At 34.5% G+C, this 20,207-nt stretch overlaps 3 protein-coding genes across 7 annotated transcripts; 1 reads left to right on the top strand and 2 right to left on the bottom strand.

Annotated features, from left to right (window-relative positions):
* Window positions 1-722: 722 nt before the first annotated feature.
* On the bottom strand, window positions 723-3,564 carry LOC127073726 (DNAJ protein JJJ1 homolog). 2 transcript variants are annotated; one of them, XM_051014920.1, is made up of 4 exons: window positions 3,237-3,463; window positions 1,664-3,141; window positions 1,260-1,318; window positions 723-1,154 (listed from the first exon to the last, which is right to left on the bottom strand). In XM_051014920.1, exons 2-4 carry the CDS (start codon window positions 3,002-3,004, stop codon window positions 1,097-1,099), a joined length of 1,458 nt encoding a protein of 485 aa, XP_050870877.1. In that variant the 5' UTR covers window positions 3,005-3,141; window positions 3,237-3,463; the 3' UTR covers window positions 723-1,096. The 2 variants fall into 2 exon arrangements, with proteins under 2 accessions (XP_050870877.1, XP_050870876.1); XM_051014919.1 differs by having other exon boundaries at window positions 1,664-3,564.
* A 6,221-nt stretch (window positions 3,565-9,785) lies between these two features.
* On the top strand, window positions 9,786-11,032 carry LOC127073725 (uncharacterized). Its single transcript, XM_051014918.1, has 3 exons — window positions 9,786-10,339; window positions 10,436-10,601; window positions 10,795-11,032. Exons 1-3 carry the CDS (start codon window positions 9,800-9,802, stop codon window positions 10,815-10,817), a joined length of 729 nt encoding a protein of 242 aa, XP_050870875.1. The 5' UTR covers window positions 9,786-9,799; the 3' UTR covers window positions 10,818-11,032.
* LOC127073723 (respiratory burst oxidase homolog protein A) lies at window positions 10,849-15,295 on the bottom strand. 4 transcript variants are annotated; one of them, XM_051014915.1, is made up of 14 exons: window positions 14,794-15,287; window positions 14,241-14,403; window positions 14,105-14,153; window positions 13,923-14,036; window positions 13,414-13,827; window positions 12,876-13,262; window positions 12,671-12,766; window positions 12,427-12,542; window positions 12,199-12,301; window positions 11,953-12,135; window positions 11,695-11,829; window positions 11,466-11,594; window positions 11,302-11,380; window positions 10,849-11,148 (listed from the first exon to the last, which is right to left on the bottom strand). In XM_051014915.1, the coding sequence occupies exons 1-14, from the start codon at window positions 15,137-15,139 to the stop codon at window positions 11,039-11,041; spliced, it is 2,424 nt and encodes an 807-aa protein (XP_050870872.1). In that variant the 5' UTR covers window positions 15,140-15,287; the 3' UTR covers window positions 10,849-11,038. The 4 variants fall into 4 exon arrangements, with proteins under 4 accessions (XP_050870872.1, XP_050870871.1, XP_050870873.1 ...); XM_051014914.1 differs by having other exon boundaries at window positions 11,953-12,301; window positions 14,794-15,289; XM_051014916.1 differs by lacking the exon at window positions 14,794-15,287 and adding an exon at window positions 14,541-14,687 and having other exon boundaries at window positions 11,953-12,301.
* Between the last annotated feature and the right edge of the window lie 4,912 nt (window positions 15,296-20,207).

Raw genomic sequence — 20,207 nt, 5'->3', positions numbered from 1 at the left:
TTTTATAACCAGCTTATAAAATTTGACATATAGCATAAATAATTTTGACAAATAAAAATCTAATAGATATTGTAATGAAACTTTTCTTATTACAATAAATTTGCAAATTTTTTTTAATAAGAATTTGAAACAGTTAAGATAAAGTGATAGTTTAAATGAAGAGTATAATACTGTTGTAAAAAAAAATAAGAGTAAAATTAAAAGAAAAAACAGTACACTAGAATCAAATACACCCTTTTGAAATTTATTACTCTATTTTTAATTAACAAATTTTCTTGAAACTAGTCACTGCATATTTTATTTGCAAAGAACAGTTTTATTTTTATCAAATGGAAAAGTTTTTAGAAAAAATAACTCATGAGGACTAGTGGAAAAAACAAATACTCTAAATATATAAAAGAATATCAATATCAACCCTACTCCGATGTTTTATTTAATTATGTCATTTATAAAATACTAAATTAGAAATCACTACTATTAATGGCATATATTTCTCTTTTCTTACAATATTTCTAATTTCTCTTCTAAATCTTTAATTAGGGATAATTTTATCTTATATAAATTAAATACATTTTATAATAACCTTAAACGACAACAACTCATAATAAAAAAATTATATTAAAAAATTTATAATAACCTTAAAAATGACAAAACAACTCATAATCAAAAATTTATATTAAAAAACAGAGGCAGTTTAAATTATTGACTGACTAATTAAATAATTGTATAAAAAGTTGTAAAATTACTATTAAATTTAATATTTTAATGTTTAATAAAAATACATATTTTTTTTTAGGATCCACATCTTCATAAACCTTCAATCTTGTGTATCAGGGAACATAACTCCATCTGCTCACTCTAGAAATGATTGATCAAAATTTTGCTGACATACATAAGTGTATACCATGTATCCATAGTCCATACCCTTATGAACTCTCGCATGAATGACAGCATGCTTTCTGCCAAATGCTGGGTTACAATTGATCTAAACACTAAGAAAAATTAAAGAATGGACCAAAAATTGAAATTGTCACATATCCTAGACCTGGAAAACCACTTGATACATTTGAACTGATTAATCATCACTGTATTTTTCTTATCGACTTTTCATTGCTGCATGCCCAGATTCTCCCAGATGCCTATGTAATTTATTCCTGAGAATCAAATCAAACAAAGTTATGTAATCGTTTATCCTGACAGCGACATCAAAAGAGTTTCAATGATGAGAATAATTCAATATAAGAGAGGGTGCAATCTACCTTGACTCAAAATCCTCTCCACACGTCTCACAAAAATGGCCAAGATTCTTTGAAGTATTCTAATTTAAGAAACAAATACAATAAATCAGAATAGAGCACAAATACTTCAGTTAAATTGTAAGACATGGAATATAACATAGATATAACCAGTGTTATTATGGAAGACCACAGAATAATATATCCTAAAAAATTGGAAATCTGAATGTCAAAATTGTGCCCTTTTTAATATCTAATAATCTAAAAACTAGCCACATTTAAAAAAGCAAAAAAATGAACGCAAAATGCTCGTTTTCAAGTTAAGAAAACCACTACAACAAAAAACAGTATAATTCATATCTCAGTAATCATATCAGCATAAGGGAACGGTAGAGAACAGATTATCAGGTACATTCATAAATTCATACCTTTGCTTTTCTTCCTTTGGATGAAATTTTTGCTTTGGTTTTTGTGTCCTTTGAAGTTCCTTTCTTATCAATTGGTTGATTTGAAATCTTTTTATTATCTCTACCCAACTGCTCATTCTCTTTACTCCCATTATCCTCATTATCATTGAAATTTCGGGAACTGGACTCTTGTGCATTAGAATCATCATTTCCATTGGTGTGTATATTCTTCTCATATTTTCCATTGGTAGGAACATTAGATTCGTCCCCGTTTTTCCGACCCTTCTCTTTCTTGGCTCTACGTTTCTTTTTTGGGATCTTTCGGTTGTTATATTCCATAGCACCAACCCCATCATTCTCATTCTCACTCTCAACTTGAGTTGGAGTTAAAGAATCTGTGGGCTTGTGCGTTGAAGCACCAGGTTTTCTGCTCTTGTGCCCAGCCAGCATTGCTTCAAGAACATCAATCTCATCATCTTCATCATCAAAATCAACTCTTCCTTTGTGCCCTGCCACCATTGTTTCAAGAACACCATTTTCATCATCCCCGTCATCATCATTGTCATCTAAATCAACTGATACACCATCCTCTTCCCCCTCTTTTGCATGTGAAGCATCGAAAAATTCATCATCATCATTCAGCTCAACCCCATTTGCACTCTCCTCTTCTGCAACATTAAGACAATCTTGAATCCTTTCCTTCAAATCCTCAACCCCACTTCCATCCTCCTCACTTTGTAATCTCTCTTCTCCAGCCCCCTCTCTTTCGCTCTCACCTTCCTCATCCACCTCAGCTTCTAACTCCTCTTCATCATCGAGTGAATCCCTAAACTCAGCAACCTTCTCCTTATGTTTCTTAGACTGCTCATGGTTTTTCCACTGCTTCTCACTCTTAAACTTCTTACCACACAACACACAATAAAACTCCTTCTCATCTTTCTTCTCCTCAAACTCATCATCCTCAAACAAATCCTCAACTTCTTCTTCATCAACCTTAGCCCAATCAGGCTCCTCATAAGCCATAGCTCTCTCCTTTTTCTCCATCTCCAACTTCCTCTTCCTCTCCTTCTCCTCCTCTTTCTTCTTCTCCATCTCCAAATTCTTCTTCACCTTCATATCAATCACTCTCTTATCTCTCTTCTTCACAAAATCAGCCAACCTCCTCACAGTATCATTATACTCCCTCTTAGCCTTTCTCCTCACCTTATTATTCTCTTCCTCCATCAACCGCCTCGACTTTCTATTCGGACCGGCCATCGCATCATACTCATCCGCCCAGCAAAAATCCATCACTGTCGAAAATCCCAACCAGTAACCATAAAAAGCAGTAACCTGCGTGTAAGGACTATCTAAATTCCCCATAAGTGGAGCCTGTCGAACAGAATCAACTCCTAAACCTAATTTCTTAGCGAAATTGATCTCATTGGCCAGAATTTTATCAAATACATCGGAATAAACCTTGTAAAAACCCTTACCGGTATCGGAATAACTAGAATAAACTGTGTTTGAGAAAAACGAGAAGAGGTCAGGCACAACGGAATTAGAGTGGGAATTTGGATCGGAGAAGAGGATTTGGGAACGATGAGAATCGTACCATGCACGTTCCTTTGGATCGGAGAGGACTTCGTAGGCGTGCTGAAGCTCCTGAAACTGAGCGGTTGCTTCAGCTTGAGAGAGGCCGGATTTGACGAGCTTGTCTGGATGGCGTTGGAGGGCGAGCTTCCGGTAACCGGATCGGATTTCTTCCGGAGAGGAGTCTCGGGAGAGACCGAGAACTTCGTAGTGGCATCGCTTTGCCGATGCCATTGTTGCCTCTCTACACAATTAGGGTTCGTATTTTGTGTGTCTTAAGTTTTCTAAAAGTTACCCTCAGGTTGACACAAGAACAAGTTGAGAACAAATTGTTAAAAAATTTGACTCCATACATAAATATTTTTGGCTTAATTGCGACTTCTTATTTTATCTTTTTTCGGTTTTTAACCCCATTTTAAAATTCTGATTTTTAGTTTTTTTATAATAATTTTTTAATCCTCTTCTAATTTAATAATAATTATTACATTATTTATTAAAAATAGAAGTCATTCTCATTGATAATTAATTATGTTATTTTTAAAATAATACTCCTCCCAATCTTATAAATAAGAAAAAAATTATATTTTATATTCATTGAATAAATAATATCTTTAGACAAAATATATGTCTAATACATTAATTATTAAATCATTCTAAAAGTCAAATAGTTCTTTTATAAATAGGATCAGAGAGATAGACTAGTAATGTCTCCATCTTCATCATTTTTTTTCTAATCTCTTCCTCCAAACATTGTTCTTTTTGCAGAAAATTAACTTCTCAAAACCTTGGCATGAAAACAAGCTGTTTACAAGACAAAAGGTTGTTTTCCATGGCTTCTCTATTGGGCTTATTAGGCAACAACTTGCTTCCATATGTACTTCCATCGCCGCTGGTCTCGGATCCAATCGCAATCAAACCTTACGTTGTCATTTCAAGAGACGTCGTTATAAGAAAATTTCTCTCCAACCACATGATATAGTGACATGAAAATCATGTGGCAAAAAAAGGGAGTTGTGGCGTGATAATCACGTCGCTACATGTTTTTATTATTAAAAAATTGAGAGTCAGACTTGCACATGAGAAAGCTGAAAAAAAATAAAAAAATATTGTGACGTGGTAATCACGTCGCAACTTGAAAAATAAAATAAAATAAAAAAGTGAGGCGTGCACAAGTTGACAGATGAGGGGAAATTTGAAATTTTCAAATTTTAAGTTGTGATGTGAAAATCACTTCGCAACGTTAAATTCAAAAATAAAAAAACGTTTATGAGGGAAAGTTGTGAAGTGAAAATCACTTGGCAAAATTGTGAAGTGAAAATCACGTGGCAAAGTTGTGAAGTGAATTGAGAAAGAAGTTGAATTTGGCCTGCGTGAGAGAGAGAAAATTTGGAAATATATAGAGCAATCAGCGACGTGATTTTCACTTCACAACTTTGCCACATGATTTTTGTTGAATTATAATTCCTTGTGTTGAAGCAGATTGCTTGACAGAAGCAAAGAAGTGTCGAATCACCTAGTGTGTTGAGTTGTATTAGTGTGTCGAAGTATGTTGCTTCACAAAGGATTTCGACTTAGGCATATTTTTAATATTGTTAATTATTTTGGACTTTTATAGTTTTGGGCTTTGACTTGGGGTGCAAGTTAACCTAAATATATAAATAGAGGGAGTAACTCTTATTCTTGTAATGTTGCATTCATAACATTGTATTCACAGAATTTTGCAGTTGCAAAGGGAATAAAGAAGTTTTTCATAGGTTGTGGACAGAGAGAGAAACTCTGCAGAAAATATTCTTCTTCTCCATCGTTCTGTCTTTTCTTTCTCAAATGTTCTTCTTTTTTCGTTGTTATTTTGTGGGTGATAACAATCCTGTTCATCAAGATTGATAAAAATTCTCCATAGGTTGTGGCGAATTTCCAACATCTGGTATTAAGAGTTTCGGTTTAAGCGATTCGTGGGAAGAAAATCACGATGCCAATGAATCATCCAAACGGGCATTTTCTGTAACACCCTAAACTCCGCACATATTTTATCGCATAAATTAAATATAAAATAAAACCACGTAGGGTGTCACACATTCATAACACACATGACCTGCTCCGTAACACGAGTTTCAACAGTAAATTTCAATATACACATTTGTAATAAGGATGTTTACACGACATCCCACTTATCTGAATCATACTTGAGATGTTTACACGACATCCTTCTCATCTGATCGGTATTATGTATTCACATAATAAGACATTCATAACTTGTCACTGCATGCTCACTTCCATTTTAAAGTATCATCGCAGCGGAATTATCATCACAATTATGGAAGATAAAGCAAGTAATAACATCTAGTCTCAACTTCAATTTTAATAACAAAATAAGAGAGTTGTAATCAATAAACTCAACATCTTAAGAATTCTCAACAACAAAATTAGTCTTATTACTTCAACATTATCAGACATAAGGAATAAAATAACGTTTAACCCAACCCGATATTACATGATTAGAGCAAGGTACCACTAGTAAAAGCGACAAAATAAACAAGTAATCCAAGAGCTACCTTCCACTTACTTCAGCAATACTACTCTTGATATAAAATGAAAAATAAAGTACAACATCTACACAATCATGCACAACAATATATCACATTCTTACATCTAAATTTCAATCAACATCATACACGACAACATCTCAATTATCATCAACATCATACAAAACCACATCCCAGTTATCATTAACATCATATGCAACAACATCTCATCCAACAACACATCTAACAAATAATACAAATGCAACACTTATGCAATGCACTCAACACCGACTCGACATGCACGTGGTACCAAATATGAACACTCAGGTTCATCTCACTCCATGATCCCCACCATAGGATCGATTCCCTCTTGGAATCGGAGCATAGTAAAATCGCTACCATCACCATAGGTAACGCTTCACTAATCCCCCGTAATAGGAATTAGCTACTCGCACTCGATCCATCATAATGGGATCGAGTCTCACCAAAACTCGTTACCATCAACATAGGTAATGCTTCACTAATCCCCCATAATAAGAATTAGCTACTCGCACCCGATCCATCACCATATAATCGAGGCTCACCAAAATTGGACTGAAGCCCGTACAACAAGATGCATGACTCTCAAATAACATGCATTAACACAACAAGGTTCACCTAAAGGATCCCCCCACACATCTCATCATTTATGCATCACATCATTCATCATGCAACAACCAATTCATGTTACCACATGAATAATATCAACAAACAATAGCAATTCGTCAACATCTTAACATCATGGACATAACAACATAATTATCACACCATGATATTACAACAATGCAATGATTCATCAATCACATGTATAAACCAATACATTTATTAACATGATATGCATGTGAATATTATTAAAACCTCTCAATAATCACTACCATGTTATAGGTTTGAGTGTTATCTTTCTAATACTTCAAACGACATCAAAATCAGGCTTATGAAATAAAAGTTATGACCAAAATCATCGGGATGTGTCAATAATTCATTAATCGAACGTATGAATAAAACTTCATCAACATAGTAGATATAGAAATAATACCCAATCAATTCACTTATCACCATCACATTGTATCTCTTAGATTCATCTTTCTAATACTTCAAGCCCCAACCCAAAATGATTAACGAGTTGAAAGTTATGATCAAAACTGTGCACGAAGGCGTTACTAAAAAAGTTGTTGTTTTCTAAAATTTCCAACACAATATTCATCTTCTTCAACCCCAAAAAAATCCATGAAATATTCACCAAAATTATTTCATCCCTGAAACAAAGTTATAGCCCTCTATTTCAGATATCCAACACTTCAAATGAAACTCGATTTGGACTTACGGATCAAAAGTTATGGCCAAAATGATTTCAACCGAAAAACACAAAAAAGGCTCACGCGCTGAGCGCGGTCGTGACAGAAAGAATGCAGAATTTTCTGCGTTTTTCATCATTTGAGGCCTTCCGAACCTCCGATTTCGATTCCGTAAAAAGCCAAATGCTCAGAAATTACAACCCATGCAATACTCTAATTATCTAAAGTTAATTTATAGTTTTAACACAATTAAATCATTTAATCACAGTTTTAAGATTATGCCTAAAACCTTTGAAAGTGCAAAAATGGTGGATATATGTTCAATCATAAAAATAGAAAAATACACACACATAAGAGACACGAAACTCATCATATAATCATCATATAACAACTATCGTAGCACCCAAGTTCAAAATTATGAATCAAAACGCCAAATCCTAAGGAGATTAAAGGTTCCTCCGTTCTACCCTTTCATCATACCCATTACTATTAGAACAAGTTTTCACCCTTACTTGAATATTTTGCAAAAATTCTGAATTGAAACCCCCACTCTCTTTTCTTGATCACCTTTCTTATTGCCTCTTTTCTTCTTTTTCTCAAATGTCACATAACGCGAAAATCTCCATAAACCTAGGTTCATCTTAACTTTTTATTTTTAGGGTAAACTTTTCCAAATCACCAACTTGACCCAAACTTAATTATCTCATATTTCTTCCTCCCACTAACTTTCTTAATTTCTCATATTTGGTCAAATTATTCTATCTTCACTAATTAATATAATAAAAATAAATAAAACATTATTTTTAATTATCAAAACAATTCTAAATTATTCTACTTACTTCTATCATTCCTCTATACCACTAACTTAAGGATACATACTCCACCAACATCCAGGCATAAAATAAATCATCAAAATCCATAATTCAAACAATTAAAATATAATAAAATATCTAATAAAAAAACGGGGTGTTACGACTCTCCCTAACTTAAGAAATTTTCGCCCTCGAAAATTACATGAGGAAAGCAGAGTCGGATACGACTCCCTCAGTTGCTTCTCACGCTCCCACCAGCTGGTCCACCCCAAACTACCTTCACTAATGCAATCTCTTTACCATGCATCTGCTTCACTTCTTGATCCTCTATCCGCACGGGTGATACATCCACAGTCAGATTATCTCTCACCTGCACATCATCCACCTACTCACATGAGATGGATCCAAAATATATCTCCTCAACTAAGACACATGAAACACATCATGAAGATTAGCAAGCGGCGACGGTTTGTTTTAAGGATCTCATGTGCATAGTCATAAATTCTTGATAGCAGAACAGGTTGAACATTAATCTTGATAGCTGAACCAGGATTTGTTTTAAGGATCTCATGTGCATAGTCATAAATTCTTGTATACTGTTCTAGAAAGAAGCCATCAACCAATCCTCTTGTTGCACACCTAACCCTAACATCCTTAGTCTTGTTTACACCAACATTCCATTTTCTTTGGGTTTTTTCCTTGATGTCCCTGATTTTCAGATTTGGATTATCTTTCAAAGAGTTTTAAATTCTTTTACTTAACCACTTTGTAGTCATGAGCTTCACATTATATGATCTACTACAACTATGCTTATCCACCAATTTCCTCAATTGTCAAGAATCCTCATATGGTAACTTCCCACAATATGCATTCCAATCACACCCTTCTTTACATATCACTCTTACCCTTTGTTTATCATTTTTAGAGAACCTCAAATCTCTTCCTGACTGGACTGCATATGAAGTAATTGCCTCCTTAAAATCATTCTTTGTTGCAAAATAGATTCCTAATTCTCATTTGTAGTCTGACATGTTTTTGAGCATTTTGGAAACAAGACACTTCTTCCTATGACATTTACTTTCCCAATCAGTTTCGCACCCACTCTCCAATTCCTTACTAGCACATTCACATTCCTCACTATGTTGTTTGCCTTTACCTTCTGTCTCTTTGTCATAACCCAATAGATGTGTAATATCCTCTTCCACTAAACCATCACTGTTTTCATTTGAGTCTTTAAAGGTAACATCTAAGGCACTGTCATACTAGAAACTCACATTATCATTATCACTCATATCCTCATCACCATTAACATCAACATTATTATCTACTACCTCACCCTCACTCATATCCTCAACCCCATTAACATCAACATTATTATCTTCTACCTCACCCTCACTCATATCCTCAGTCCCACTAACATCAACATTAATATTTCCTACCTCACCCCTCACTCATATGCGCATCCCCATTAACATCAACGTTTGTGCCTCCAACCCCAGCCTTATTCAAGTCACTTACACCATCCACTTTAGCATTGAGAACTTCTTCAACCAGTTTTTCAATGACATCTTTAGTTTCATCAACATTAACTACAACCTTAGCTATGTTTTCAATTTCATCTTCTATAGGTCCATCATAATAATCAGGTTGAAAAACTGAATGTTACACATACAAATGAACACTCTTATGTACCTTACATAAATCAACTATACACTCTTATCATCAATCAAAATAATTTTTGTATATATACCACAATTGTATTCCTCATATTCCAATTTTCACAACAATGCGAATTTGTTTTCCATAATTTTTCTTTTGAATACTAAGAATAATTTTTCTTTCTTAATTTTAACAATCTAAATATAAAATTTGTAAAATATTAAAAAAAAAAATCTTAGAAACTTATCTCAATTCTCAATGGCCAATGACCTTATGTTTTGTGAAAATGGTGAGTCTCTATTATTCCCCAGAGTTTTCTCCACGATGAACCTAAATTTACAAACAAACCCACCAATCCCAACCAGAATTCATCATCTTCCTCTTTCACCAAATATCCCAATTCCCCTTCAAAACAACAGGTTCAAATGCATTACTGCAAAAGCCACCAACCAACCAGTTCCATTGCCATCCATGTCCGAAATCCTAGAATCATCAAAATCACAAAAACTCGACCTTCACCTCCAAACTTTAGGACCCTTTTTCAGAATCACAGCAAAGAGTTTGATAACAGATAGAGAGCTTGGAAAAGCTGAGGGATTGATAAGAATATGGTTTGGAAGAGGTAATATTCTTCACTTGGACTCTATTAAACTCCAAAGAGAAACACTTGGTATGGAAAAATCAATCTTTGGACTTGGTTTATATATTGGAGCTGTTGCTATTCGACATGGATATGATTCTGGTTGCAAAACTGCTCAATTACTTGCCATCAATGATTCTGATCTTTACCATTCTAAGGTCATTTTCTTAATTACCAACCTTATCCTTAACTTCACTTTTTTGTTTACTATCTGCTATATAGACTTTGATGTTTTTTTACCTTCTAAAAAACAGTTGATTAGGTTCTACACAAGACTTGGGTTTAAACCTGTTTATGAAGTGACTGGCTCATCTATTGGGGATCTAACACACATGCTTGTTTGGGGAGGAGTTGGTACTCGAATGGATGCTAGTGTTGAACAACTTATGATAAAATGGTGTAAAAGATTTAAAAAGACAAGTAAGTTATATCATTTCTTAAACATGTTGCCTAAAATGGATAACGCACTTGTCTGTAAAATATGTGCATTTCAGTGATTATATAGCATACAAAAGAATACATTATACATATGTAGATATATCTTTGATTATTATCTATATAACATTTATTCATTGTTTGTGTTTATTTTTGAAAGTGTGATTTGCTGCTTCAGGTGTACGGGAAATACCAAACTAGCACACTAAGACACTCAAAATTACAGTTACAATGAGCAATGAGAAGGACTATTATTGATGTATAGTTGTATATTCTTTCATCTATCGATTGCCAAACGGCGAATATGTATATTTACAGATTCTCTGGCAAAACAGAAGGAACCGCTAAAGATTTTGAAGGTAACTGTGCTTTTCTGATTGAGAAATTGATAGTATAGATGTCATTCTTTTTCATAAGCAAGTTTAGTAATTTTCCTTGTGGAAAACAAATCTAGTTGTGGTTTTGGTGGAAAATTTGGTGCACAAATTCTTCAATTCTGTTGCTAGGTTAGATGGTCCACAATAAAAAACTCCTGTACAAGAAAATTCACATTCTTAGTTAGGTTAGGAGAAAATATTTAGCCTCAAAACTTAAGGGTTGGATGAAGCTTTAACATATAACACAGAAATAGGAGAGATGTTTTGGTTATAAAACAATCCTAAATTACAAGAGATGTTTTTCTCACCAATTTTAGCTCCTACATGTTTTCGAGCCAATCTGGAAAATATGTTGAACCAATTTGGTCGAGCAAAATGTGTATGTATCTGAAAATTTCGTAAAAAATCACTATATTTTCATAATTTGGTTACACATATAATGCTCAAAGTTAAAAAGATGAGATGCACTTACAGGAGTCCTAGAAACTATGTCAATGCCATTCTTGGCATGGTTTAATGCCTGAATGACACTTAGTAAAGCCGAACGAACATCTCCCTCAGGATATACACTAGTCAGGAAATTATGCATCTCCACAACCGACTTCAAAGATTACAAGAAAATTATAACGGTCAGAAAATGCTTGAAGATCTAATTACGTCTTTACGACAAGTTGCATCAGGCATAGATAAATAAGTGTAACCTGTTGTTTGGTTGAACTTGCAATTTCCTTGATTACATCTCTAAACCAATCAAAGGAGTTTTGTTCTCTTGTAACCCAATATAAATAAGCTTTTGAAGGTGAACCCTTTGTTAAGCTGCATTCTCTGAGACCACTCTATTTTCAAATGCCCAAACGTGTCATTTGTTTCATAGAATAGAAGCAGAGAAATTGAATTTTAGGGAAGGCACTATCACACATTTCTAAGAAAAAAATAGTAACAAAACAAAAGAAGTTTACATGATCACTTTGTGACGTCTGGACACCATTAGCAACATCTTTGAGGATGCTAATGAAAGGCGTTGCTCCGATGCCAAGACCAATAAGTACTAGAATGTCATACTTTACATGGTCTTGAGAAGCAGAACCATAAGGGCCGTCTATGTACAGTTTCGGACACCCTTGTAACCCGGACAACACTGCCTGCAGAATATTGCAGTAACAAATTTGAGACTGCAAAATCTTAGAAAAAAATGTCATATTTACCTCTTGGAATAGAGCATATATTTGGTAGCTCCAGTCACCGAGAGTTCTAATGTGCACACTGAGGTACTCATCTTGTGGTCCTGATGTCAAGGAAAATGGATGCCTGAAAATTTAGCCAAACGAAATTCAAAAATAGAACATCAATCTTGATCAATCAGTCTCTACTGCGAAAATGCCTTAGATTAGTATTAGATGAAAATGATGAAATGTTGAAGATCGAATGAATACCATTGAAAGGGCGAAATTTGGGGGCACTGGATGAATATATACATGCCACTTCTGTACTTAAAACCGTCTGGTTTTTGCATTTTGAGGTGCAGAACTTTTCCTGGATAGAGACTAGCCTGCATGGAAAATCAAAGAAGGAAATCGGTAAATATTTGATCATATGAAAATCTGATCATACGAAACTGAAAAGTTAAAGCAGAAGCTTTTATGCATATTTTGAACATAAAGAAAGTTGATCAAATACCTTCATAATATCAACTTCATAAGATCCTGATCTAATGGCTCGAAAGATCCTCTCTCCGGCGTACAATAAAACCGGAAAAACAATGTACATCCATGTCTGCATGTAGTAAGATAAACATATTAGTAACATATATAATCATTACATTCTTCTGATTTAGATGAAGAAAGTAGTAAGATTATAGTAACTAGAGTGGAGAGGCATATACCGTTTTCTCGATCCATTTGTCTGTTAGGAACAAGAACATGGAGTGAACAATGAGCAATACATAGACAAGAACAAACAGATGGTGAGAATACCAAAAGGTGTTGTAACCAGTGACCCTTCTGAGGGACAAAGGTAACACAGGCGAACGACGCCTTGGCCACTTTGTCGCGAGTGAAAACGCAATGGCCATTAACACCACCATTCCAATCCCACTAGCTACTTCTGTTGTTGCCAAAATTTCCATGTAGGTAGGTTGGTGATAGCCAAATCCTGCTGCTATTGTTTGCCGGAAAATTGATTTGTCAGAATCACTAATTCTTGGAAAATCACAGGTAAGATGTGTCCCACCGTGCAATATCACACCCACCACTATTCCTCCTGCAATAAGCTGCATATATATTCCAGAAACAAACCATCATATATCAATAATCTATAATAATCTTTATTAAACGAGCTCAGTTATGTGCAAAAACAAAGTCAGAGGTTCGAACCTGCGACATCCCAAAATACGGAGATAAAATTATGAAAAACACACTTACCTTATGAAAGTTAATGTTGTCATTAAAAGGAACAACATAGTTAAGACGACGATCCTTTCTTAACCAAGTGATTGTATTTCGACAAACAGGAAGAAGAACAAGAGCCATATTGAACTTCAATGTCTCAGCAGCACCTTTAGCAGTTGGAAGACAATAACCCATCACCTCAAAACCTGATCTTTTACGATACTGTTCAAATTTCCAACCAAACAAACCAAAACAACCAATCAACCAAACCATAACAACCCAACAACGTCTCCAATATGTTCTAAACAACACTTCCGTTTTCGACATTCTTTCTTGTTCTTCTTCATATTCCTCACTCTCCTCTTGAATAATCATTTCTTTTAATTTCATTACTGGAGAATGTTCCTTTAACAAACTTGACTTCAATACACTTTCCATTTCACATATCTACACATATATTTATGTCACCAATAATAATTATTATATTTTTTTTTTCATGAATCATTATTAATAATTAATAATTAATAATTAATTAGTACTACCTCAATGTAGCCTTTGTTTTTCTTGTCCACAGATTCCATTATCAAACCTGCATAATCATCTGCTTCATCACGTGTCACCGATAGCTTATTTATGGAAGCGGTTAATAATATTGTCTGCATAATATCATCAATTAGTATAACTTAATTAATGTTAATTTTTTATTAAATTAAATAAAAAAAACCTGTTTTATATCTGTCTCAGTAATTCTTCCATCCATGTTTCTATTACACCTAAAGTAAACACAAACATAGACAAAAAAAATTACAAAATATTTAGAAATTATGAAAATCAATTTGGATAATTTTTTATTTATTTACATGTCAAAGAACATTCGCATTCTTGAGTTAAAAGAATCATCATTCATCCGTAACCAAAACTTATGCAACTCAGTTTTTGTGATATCTGATTTCCAATCCTTGCATCCTCTTAGTGCTCTTAACAATTCTCTTGCCAATTCTGGTGATGATTGCATCCCTATCCCTATAAATTAATAATTGAAAAAATAAGATTAAATTAAACAGGTAGGTGTATAGTAGATATGAAGAATTGTTAATTAATTAACATTAACATTACTCATAATTGAAATAAAGTAAAGTATATAGAAAAATGAATAATACAAGTTGTCTTATATAGTGACAATTTAGTGTATGCATAGAACATGGGTAAGGTGGCTAATTAAGTGCTTCATTGAATCTTAGCGATGACACAAGGACATTGAAATAGACTTATCAACGACACCGTTTTTGGCTATCACAATCTTCATGAATTATTATTATGATGATTGAAACAATTTTGATGATAATAATAATTAATGTTATAAGTATGAATTAAATGTTTGACTTAATTAATTTCATGTATTGTCACACTCACCAATGCAAAACCCGAATTCGGGCCATGACATAACCGGTTCAGGGGCGTTCCCGGTCCAAGCCACTTGGTCGAACCGGTTTTCTACATCTTTCCATTTCATCATTCCGCCGTGACCGAAAATATCGTTGAAGAATCTGATTCCCATTCTTTCAATTGCTTCATTTTCTGCCACGTGGCGGTGTTGTGACTGTGAAGCCTTGGACCCGGTTCGAACCGGAGTGAACGAATGGATAGCATTTTCAGCGGTGTATGAAGAAGAAGAAGAATAAGATAATGATGAAGATGAAGGTGATGATTTGAAGAGAGCTAAGAGAGAAGCTTTGGACTTGACATGTTCTTCATCCATTGATGAGTTTTGAAGAATGAAGGTTTTATGATTGAATTATGTACTAATGGTGTAATGAAAGTTCTTCCATGAAAAGAAAGTGATAATAGAATTTTTATCTATTTATTAAGTATTAGTTTAGAGTTAATTGAATAATTGAAATAAAGTTTGACCCTAAAAGCAGTTAGATGTTAGCTGGAGTTTGCAAAATGGATTAGTTTAAAATAGTTTAGTAATAGAAGAAAATGGCCATTTTCTTCCCATTCTTTTCATGAGATTTTTTGGAATTGAGTGGTTGAGTAAAAATAGATAAAGTACAGGTTTGATATTTGGTTTAATGTATTATTTGTATGGTTTGGTGGGAGGGTGTAGAATATGCTGTATAGTTAAATGAAGTTAAGTAATAGAAGTTTTGGTGGATGTTAGTCAAATTAAGTAAGGGTTTGGGTGTAAGATTAACAAATTCATGGCAATGAAAAGTATGTGACATGTATATGTGTTTTTCTTTTGTGAGTGTTGTTTGGTGGATGTGTTAGGGAAAAAGATAATTAACAAAGTTACAATTTCATTTTTCTAATGTTTGAAAAATTTTCTTTGTATATGCAATTTGGAGGCATCAATCGACATAGTGCTAGTATTATTTTGGGTAAGAGAGAAACACTCATTACTCACATGTCTCTATCACTATGCCTCATGGTTTCTTGTGTCTGTTTGGCTTTATGCTAATTCATCAAACAACATACATATCATTTTAAGGCTTTAATTGATATTTCATCGAATAACATGTATATAATTTTAAGAGTTTTAGTTTGATTTAGTGGAATATATTTTTACTAATTATTATTTGAGTTATATTTTAATTCTTAATTAATTTTTTATTTTTATAATATTATGCATGAGGAAAATATTTATTTAAAGATGTCATAGTTTGTACATGCATGTTGATATATGGTTCTTATTCATATATGATCCTTGCATGTAAGAAATGAATGGTTGTAGTACAAATTCTAGATATTCTTAGAATCATCGTGAATATGATAAATGGTTGTGAGAAGACATCCTTGAAAATGCATTAAAAGTTAATGCATGTTTGATCTATAATTTGTTCTAATATGTTAATCTTATTAGGACTTGATTGGTAAGTGTTTTTCATTGGGTTGGATTGAGAAAACCATGAAAAACATGACAAATTTGGAAATTCACAGGTATGATTCGAATCAGAGAAGTTATGATTCGAATAAAAAGTCTTTTGATTTGCTACTAGTTAAATTGTTTCGAATCATGAAATTACATTGTCAGGATTGATTCAAATCATATCTTGTAATTTTGTCCATGTTTGAATTGATTTGAATCAAATTTTACATTTGATTTGAATTATAGACCGGTGACTTGCCACTGAATGAATTGATTTGAATCAAAGTTTACACTTGATTCAAATCATGAAGCAAATTTTGTCCAAACACTATTTTCTACATAACTTGAATTCTATAACTCATAACAGAGTGTCGTCTTTTGCATTGGAAAGTTATTCCAATGCTATATCTTATGAGCAACAAATATTATATTTTTATGTCAGTTTGTGAAGTATGATTAGTCCACGTTTGGTTATATGTTTAAAAACTAAATTGAGTTGCTCTACTTACATGTTAATGTGAGGACGTTTCATGCATTGATGTTGTCCCTGGTCAGAATATCAATAATCATATCTTGTTGGCTTATGAGTTGATTAAAGGGTACTCTAGAAAGAGAGGAGCACCAAGGTGTATGACACAAATGAACCTTCAAAAATCTATGATATGGTTGATTGGAAGGCTCTGGAGTGCATTCTGTAGAAGTTAGGATTCCCTAAGCAATTCATTAGATGGACCATGATTCCTGTTACTTCTGTGTCCTACAGGTTTAATATTAATGGTGAATACATTAGGATCATGGAAGCTAGAAAAGGCATTAGGCAAGGGGATCCCATTTCCTCCAATCCATTTTGTCATCATTATAGAATACTTGAATAGATCCTTGTACAAGATGTAGAAGAACCCTGGTTTCAACCATCATGTCAAATGTGAAAAGCTACAAATCACCAATCTCACATTTGCAGATGATGTAGAAGGACCATAAAACTATTGAGCTAATGATGAATGTTTTCACCAGCTTTTCCGTATCTACTGGCCTAAAGGAGAATCCAAATAAATGTAAAATTTACTTTGGTGGAGTGGATAATAGCACAAATGAGGACATAAAAAATTTGACTTCTTTCAAGGAGCTCCCCTTACCTTTCAAATATCTAGGGGTGCCTTTGACTAGCAAAAGGTTATTCATTCATCATTACATGAATCTTGCTGATACGATTATAGGGAGAATCAAACATTGGAGTACTAAGCTACTGAGTTATGTAGGGAGAATCCAGTTAATCAAGAGTGTGACCTTTGCCATTTCTAATTACTGGATGCAATGTTTTCCTTTCCTTAAGCATGTGATCCAGAAAATTGAGAGTATCTGCAGGTCATTCATGTGGAATGGGAGTGCTGAGATAAGCAGGAAAACCCCTATTCTGTGGAGTGGAAGAATGTGTGCAGACCTAAGAACCAAGGTGGGTTATGCATCATTGAGCTAGAGATTCGGAACGTGGCTACTATGCTGAAAATGCTTTGGAACCTTTGTGGAAAATCTGACAGCTTATAGGTGAAATGGATCCACGCCTATTACATTAAACATGCAACCTTTATGGAAGTGAAGACCAAAACAAACTGCTCTTGGATAATGAAAGCCATCCTGCAGCAGATAGAGGGTATTGAAAATCTGCAGTGTTGGGATCAAATTATGCATAAGAGAGAATTCACCATGAAAGCCATGTACTTAGCCTTGAGAGATGAGGAGCCTAAAGTAACTTGGAAGACGTTGTTATATGAAAACAAGGTGAGGCCTAGATTACATATGACCATGTAGGGCTTGCGTGCCATGGCAAGCTAGCCACAAAAGCTAGATTGCATAAGTTTAGTATGTCTGATACAAATAGATGTTGCTTTTGCCTTGAGATTGAGACAATCAATCATCTGTTTTTTAGTCGTACTAATTGAGGACTATTTGGTGCAAGGTGCTAGATTGGATGCAAGTCAAGCATGTACCTAAGGAGTGGAATAATGAGTTTACTTGGATTATTCAGCACAACAAGGGCAAATGATGGAGAGCTGAAATCCTGAAAATGACTGCAACTGAGACAATTTATGAAGTTTGGAAATACCGCAATGATAAGAGCTATGTGAATAGTGTATATAACACAAATAGAGGGAAAAATATTGATATGGTTGTTTATATGTGGTGGAATAGTGAGAAACTTAGAGCACATATAGCTAGACTAGTGATGTGCTAATTTTTGGGTTTAGTTTGTCTTGTAGTCTTTTTTGTGGGTTGGATCCGAGCGATCACCTTGTTTGTATTGTCTTTTTGAATTAATCAAAATTTATTTTTGATTTAAAAAAATCCTGATGATATGAATTTTTGGATGCATGATCCTTGCTCTCTAGACATGGTTGGCTTATGTCGTCTTTTGTGTTGTAAAAACTAACTGGAAGTGTTATAACTTAGTCGAGACTATGGGATCTTTCCACTTCTTTCCCAATTGTTCGTATGTCCGATTGAATGTTCGGACATTAGTTGTTTCGATATTCTATAATACGAAGTGGACCTGTGTGACTAGGTGGTAATTCACTTGCCCTTAACACACCTGAGCTATCAATATGGTGGACTCTTGGGGCCTAACGAGGCATAAACTTACTTGGCTACTCGTCTAGATTGTCGGTACGGTGGGGTCGTGTCACCATATATACAATGTCACTTAATCACTCACCACTAGAGGGCTTGTGTAGTGTAAATCACTTGGTTACTCGTAAGCACTATCGGTCGGGTGACTTGTGTAGTCATGTAGGTGTTATTGCACTCGCGGTTAACTTACTTGTGTATCGATAATTGATGGGGTTGTGTCACCACATAGGCAATGACACTTCATTACTCATCGCGGATTGGCTCGTGTAGCCAATTAGGCATAAATCACTTGGTTACTCATCTGACTCATCGTGCGGTGAGCTTGTGCAAGTCACTTGATGCTAGGTACCTGATTACTCATCGAGGGTGTGCTTGCATGGCCTAACAGAAGGCGTACACTACTCCGGGATTCTCTCGTGCATGGGTACTTTGCTGTGAGTTGGTATTCGATGTTATGTGATATTTGTGCATTTCCAAAATGGTAAGTAAGGAAACTCCTGATTGATGGTTGATATGTATGTGATTATGCACCATGTAGAGATAAGACGATCCATAGAATAAGACATGATTATGCACCACGTAGAGACAAGATGATCCATAAAATAGGAGGACTCACTGAGATTTAGTAATCTCACCTCAATTCTATTATTATTTTTCAATTTCATCGGTTAAATACTTGTGTAGTCATGTAGGCGTTATTGCACTCGTGGTTAACTTACTTGTGTATCGATAATTGATGGGGTTGTGTCACCACATAGGCAATGACACTTCATTACTCATCGCGGATTGGCTCGTGTAGCTAATTAGGCATAAATAACTTGGTTACTCATCTGACTCATCGTGCGGTGAGCTTGTGCAAGTCACTTGATGCTAGGTACCTGATTACTCATCGAGGGTGTGCTTGCGTGGCCTAGCAGAAGGCGTACACTACTCCGGGATTCTCTCGTACATGGGTACTTTGCTCTGGTTAAATGACTTGTGTATTCATGTAGGAGTTATTGCACTCGCGGTTAACTTACTTGTGTATCGATAATTGATGGGGTTGTGTCACCACATAGGCAATGACACTTCATTACTCATCGCGGATTGGCTCATGTAGCCAATTAGGCTCCATAAAATAGGAGGACTCATTGAGATTTAGTAATCTCACCTCAATTCTATTATTATTTTTCAATTTAGAGCACATATGTGGTGGAATAGTGAGAAACTTAGAGCACATATAGCTAGATTAGTGATGTGCTAATTTTTGGGTTTAGTTGGTCTTGTAGTCTTTTTTGTGGGTTGGATCCGAGCGATCACCTTGTTTGTATTGTCTTTTTGAATTAATCAA

The sequence above is a fragment of the Lathyrus oleraceus genome, chromosome 4 (genome assembly GCF_024323335.1).
Source record: "Lathyrus oleraceus cultivar Zhongwan6 chromosome 4, CAAS_Psat_ZW6_1.0, whole genome shotgun sequence".
NCBI lineage: Eukaryota > Viridiplantae > Streptophyta > Magnoliopsida > Fabales > Fabaceae > Lathyrus > Lathyrus oleraceus.
The sequence above is the reverse complement of the archived record's forward strand: the minus strand, read 5'-3'. Positions and strand labels throughout refer to the sequence as shown.